This window comes from Rhinopithecus bieti, unplaced genomic scaffold (genome assembly GCF_001698545.2).
Source record: "Rhinopithecus bieti isolate Rb0 unplaced genomic scaffold, ASM169854v2 scaffold_41082, whole genome shotgun sequence".
Lineage (NCBI taxonomy): Eukaryota > Metazoa > Chordata > Mammalia > Primates > Cercopithecidae > Rhinopithecus > Rhinopithecus bieti.
The window spans coordinates 951215-956874 of record NW_016817890.1 but is presented as its reverse complement, the minus strand read 5'-3'; the positions used below and the strand labels follow the sequence as shown (position 1 = coordinate 956874).

At 37.9% G+C, this 5660-nt stretch overlaps 1 protein-coding gene across 2 annotated transcripts in view; it reads left to right on the top strand.

Moving 5' to 3' along the window:
* Nucleotides 1–5230, top strand: part of STX12 (syntaxin 12) — a 56326-nt gene extending 51096 nt beyond the window's left edge. Inside the window, exons 8-9 of one of the 2 annotated variants that reach the window (XM_017856445.1) lie at nt 1258–1340; nt 3041–5230. In XM_017856445.1, coding sequence (XP_017711934.1) covers nt 1258–1340; nt 3041–3139 — 182 coding nt within the window. In that variant the 3' untranslated portion in view covers nt 3140–5230. Of the gene's footprint in view, nt 1–1257; nt 1341–1504; nt 1939–3040 lie in introns of those variants that run through there. The other variant, XM_017856446.1, reaches the window with a different exon arrangement.
* Nucleotides 5231–5660: the final 430 nt, after the last annotated feature.

Below are 5660 nucleotides of genomic sequence, written 5' to 3'. Positions count from 1 at the left end.
AAAAAAAAAAAAAAAAAAAAAGGAGTTAGTCATATCAGCTATAGAATTAAAGTACATTTAGGAATGCCATTTTAAAATTACCAAATTTATTTTCTTAGCAATATTCTTATGTTATCAAATATAGAAATTAAATGAGGCCTCATGACTACTCAGTCCCACTGACTTCTCTGTAAGTCTTTGTTTAGAGAAATAGCTCTCAGCTTCCCAGCTTTTATCTCTATAAACTTGCAAAATTATGGGGTTAGTAACTCTTTTTTTTTTTTTTTTTTTGAGACAGAGTTTTGCTGTTGTTGCCCAGGCTGGAATGCAATGGTGCGATCTCGGCTCACCACAACCTCTGCCTCTTGGGTTCAAATGATTCTCCTGCCTCAGCCTCCCAAGTAGCTGGGATTACAGGCATGCGCTACCACACCTGGTTAATTTTGTATTTTTAGTAGACGGGGTTTCTCCATGTTGGTCAGGCTGGTCTTGAACTCTCGACCTCAGGTGATCTGCCCACCTTGGCCTCCCAGGTGCTAGGATTACAGGCGTGAGCCACCACACCCAGCCAGCAACTCTTTTTTTAAAGCTTTCTATATGGAAATAATTTCAAGTTTATTAAAAGTTGCAAAAATAGGCTGGGCATGGTTGCTCACACCTGTAATCCCAGCACTTTGGGAGGCTGAGGTGGGAGGATCACTTGAAGCCAGGAGTTCAAGACTAGCCTGGGCAACATAGTGAGACCCTGTCTTTGCAAAAAAAATTAGCCAGGAATAGTAACATGCACCTGTAGTCCTAGCTACTCAGGAGGCTGAGGTGGGAAGATCACTTGAGCCCAGGAGTTGGAGGCTACAGTGAGCTATTACTGTGCCACTGCACTCTAGCCTAGGCGACAGAATGAGATTTCGTCTTTAAAAAAAAAAAGAGTAGCAAAATAAAATATCACAAGGACCTTCTTTATACCCTTTACCCAGATTTACCTCTTGTTAACATTCTATCCCATTTGCTTTATTATGTATTGTTTCTCTCTTTATGTGTATATACATAATTTTTTATGAATCATTTATGGGTAAGTTAAATACTTCATAACCCCCCAAAATTTATTGTTTTTCCCCAAAGAATAGGGCTAGTCTCTTATCAAGGTAGTAACTCGATTTCATGGCTGGATAGTTTGGATAGTGGTAGTGAAACCAGAACCCATTACATCAGAAATCTGTTCAATTTGCAGTCTTGAAACATCTGGGTGTGTTAAAACATCCTCTGTCCTTCCTTTTGCAGATAGCATAGAAGCCAATGTGGAAAGCTCAGAGGTGCACGTTGAAAGAGCCACTGAACAGTTACAGCGAGCTGCTTACTATCAGGTAAAAGTGGGTACCAAAGAAAGTCACTCTGTGTTGCAGACCTTTTAGGCCATCAGAGTACATTGACATATTGAGAACAGCTACAGCCTTTTGCTTAGGTTTAAGCTAAAGGAAAGTAGCCATAATTGCAGTTCCGGTTCTATTTTTAGTATTTTCCTTTGCAGATAGATCTACAAGAGAAAATCACAGCTTGAATAAACTTACCAGAAGCCTAGTAACTGCAAAGCTAACCCTATAAACTAATATGATACCTAAATCTGCTATGAGGCGATTTTATATCCCGAACAGCTGAATGTATTTCAATTAGGATAGTAAGAAGTGCAGTTCAAGTAGAAGACTTCACAGATACTTTATGTTGACTGTTGCCATAGCACATGGACATAGAATCAACTTCGACTGCTATTTATATATGAATAAATAGGGTTAATCATTCTGAAACTGTTCCTGTAAAGTGAAATCCTTCTATATGTTAGTCGAAACTCTGTTTTTGTTTACTTATCCAGATCTTTATCTCACTGTACAAATAATGTGAATGAAGTCCTTCTTCCCTTCAATTTGGTGTCGCATGGCTTTTTAGAAATAAATAGCGTTTCAGTTATTGTCCGTGTTCCTGGGATAGCTGTGTTTTACCTGGGAGTGCTCGTAAAGAAATTTGTATTTAATAATAGTGTTTCCTTTAAAAACTATGTGATTGGGCCGGGCGCTCTAGCCTGGGCGACAGAGCGAGACTCCGTCTCAAAAAAAAAAAAAAAAAAACTATGTGATTAATTTAGTGTCCAACAGTAAAGGAATAATTAAGTAAATTATATATATCCACTCGTTGCATATGAGAATTAAGAGATGTTATGAAGAGTTTATAACAGAAAAATGTTTATACTAAACATTAAGTGGGGAAAAACATCAAACATCATACAGTGTGATCCAGTTAGGTCAAATAATATACATAGATAACAAATCAGAAAGAAATACCATCAAAGTGTTGACAGGATCATCTATGGGTGATTTTTTTCTCCCTCTGCTTGATGTATTTTTTTTTTACAATGAACATAACAGTTTTATACGTATTATAAAATGTTATTAAAATACACGTGTACACATAACTTATTTTATTGCAAATAATGCCTGGCAGCACAGGTATAGTTCCTTTGCAAAATTGTATGTGGGGACTTGGAATTAAAACTTTAAAACTTGCACTACTCAGCTGGGTGCGGTGGCTCACACCTGTAATCCCAGCCCTTTGGGAAGCCGAGGCAGGTGGATCACTTGAGGTCAGGAGTTCGAGATCAGCCTGGCCAACACTGGCGAAACCCCGTCTCTACTAAAAATACAAAAACTAGCTGGGCATAGTGGCACATGCTATAATTCCAGCTGCTCAGGAGGCTGAGACATGAGAATCACTTGAACCTGGAAGGCGGAGGTTTCAGTTAGCCAAGATCACACCACAGCACTCCAGCCTGGGTGACGGAGTGAGACTCTCTAAAAAAAAAAAAAAAAAAAAAAAAAAACACCAAACAAACAAAAAACACTTGCACTACTACCTAATGCTGCTGACATAAGATTTCTGGGAAAGTCTCTGCATAATTTTGCATAGATAGAGTTAATCTTTAATTACAAGGAGACAGATTTATGAAGCATTCTTGGAGTCTTACACATAAAAATTTTGTTTCATGAGTGTCTTGTTTACATATTTCTTTCCTCAGAAAAAATCTCGCAAGAAGATGTGTATCCTGGTGCTTGTCCTGTCAGTGGTTATTGTAATCTTGGGACTTATTATCTGGCTAGTTTATAAAACGAAGTGATTGCCTCCGATCGTTCTCCCGCTGAGCTGTTTTCAAGGGCAAGTGCTTGGTGAAGTCTTGCCAGAACAAACTGATCACAAGAAGACAGCATACACCAGAACGTCCTGTAATCATTTAGTTAGAAACTAACTACTAACTAGTCTTTGGAATTAGTGACCTATGGAGACAGTATTTATCAATTTATTGATTCTATTGATTTCTCAAATTAGGAATTAACTTATGTGGATTTTGCTTCCTCTTGTATTCTGATTGCCCTTCATCCCAAGTGTTTACTGAAAATTCCATTCTAGATATTCTTGTTTTGACAAATGACACTACAGTCTCGTAATGTTGTCTTTTATGTATATACAAAATTTACCTTTTTACTAGCAACTGAGATAGAGTTACTTTCTGGCACCCAGTATATTGGAGTCTGTCAGAAACTGTATAATAGGCCACCAGTTATTATTATTTAACATTTTAATTTGAATTTCTAAGAAGCCTATTCTCTATTTGGAAAGATTCTGGCACTATACTTAATTGGAAGTTAAAAAAATTGTACATGTGATCCAGAGTAAATGAGAAGTCTCTATCTGAGCTGGTCAGTTACTGGAGTACGTTACTAATCTGGGTTTAAAGTTTACTTCATTATCTGCTAGTGTCATCCACAGCAGTTCATCCTCATCCACACTAAGCCATCTTGTTAGCTTTTAAAAGAAATTAATTTAATTAACATTAATATACTCTATGGGCTCCCTCTCCCACCTGTCCGCATAGAAAGGCAGAATTAGACATAGCATGCTTTGGAAAAGCAAATAGGAATGGTTGGGAATGATTGAATCTTGTTGTTGTTGTTGTTCACTTGTGGTTCTACATTCCTGGTGAATGATGAATGTTGCTGTCAAAGGGCTGCCCCCAACCTTATAAGGGTTGCTGGGCATTTGAAGGCAGGAAGATTTTTAAAGATAGATTGAGGTTGGTTTAAAATTATTCCTGTGAACCAACAATGAAGCAAATAAGAGGTTCATTTTTGTAAATAATACTGGTTTCAAATAGTGATGTTAGACTTAACCTAATTTATAAACAAGAGATTCATATCTCCATGCATAGTTTTAGACAAAAAAAGGTGTTTCAATAAAATTACTGTCTTGTAATATAAATGTTGTCCACTTCCCTTTTCCACAGGCCTAGAACAGTTAAAGGGAACATAGTTTGTTTAGGCTCCCACATAAATGTGAATCTGGCCAACAACTTTAGTTCACCCTTTAGTGAATTAAAGGATTTGGCTACCCTGAGTATATTTATATTCATTTCTTCCATTCTTCTTCTGTTATTATATTTAATCTTCTAAACTAAACTAATGTGAACAGTAGGGAAACAAGGGCCCAAATGCATAAGTTTCTTTGCACTCTTGCACTTACTTAATACAAATAAATGTTTTTTAAAGCTTTTGTAGTATGTTTTTATGAGTTAACATCCTAATGAGGTAGGTATTAAGTAATGTGCTGTCATGAGAAAAATTGAGACTTCCAAGAAAACTGGAGACCAGGTGTGGGTTGGTTTGGGGATGGAATAGGTGTAGCTGCCTTTCCTTGAAAAACAGTGTAGAGATGGCTGGGTGCAATGGCTCACACTTGTGATCCCAACACTTTGGAAGGCTGAGGTGGGAGGGTCAGTATATTGGTATGTCTGAGCCCAAGAGTTCAAGACCAGCCAATATAGCAAGGGCAATATAGCAAGACCCCATCTCCATTTTTTTTTTAAATGATTTTTTAATTTTAAAAAAGTACAGGATAGAGCTGTTGGGGTGGCACAGTGGCCCAAAGAGCAGCTTCAGAGATAATTCCTTGGTTCTATGACCATTTTTCAACTCCAAATTACAGTCAGACTTGGACACATCATTTGTAACATTATAGGAAAGAAAAAAGTCTTGGTTGTGAAAAACGATTGCATTTGGGTAAAATAAAGTGACCATGCTTCTGTTTTGTAACACTATGTGACCCGTGGTTGTTGTAATGGTGATCATGGAGAGCAAATATGAACTTGGCCTAGATTTTAAATGCCCTAGAGGTTCTCCTAGGTGGTCCTAATAAACCTATTCACAGAATTCTCCTTATCTGTGCCTTGATTATCATTGGGAGCATCATGATCTAGGACAGCAGTTCTTAACATGGCTTCACATTAGAAACTACTCTCCTTTCATACAACACAGAAACTAAAAAAAATATAGTGCCCACTTTGGCGGCACGTATATAAACTGGGAACAATACAGAGAAGATTAGTATGGCCCCGGCACCAGGATGACATGCAAATTCTCTCTCTCTCACTCTCTGTGTGTGTGTGTGTGTGTATATATATACTTTTTTTCTCTTTTTTATTTTTGAGACAACGTCTCACTCTCGCCCAGGCTGGAGTGCAGTGGCACAATCTCAGCTCACTGCAACCTCCACCTCCTGGGTTTAAGCAATTCTCATGCCTCAGCCTCCCGAGTATCTGGGATTACAGGTGCTCACCACGACGCCCGACTCATTATATATATATA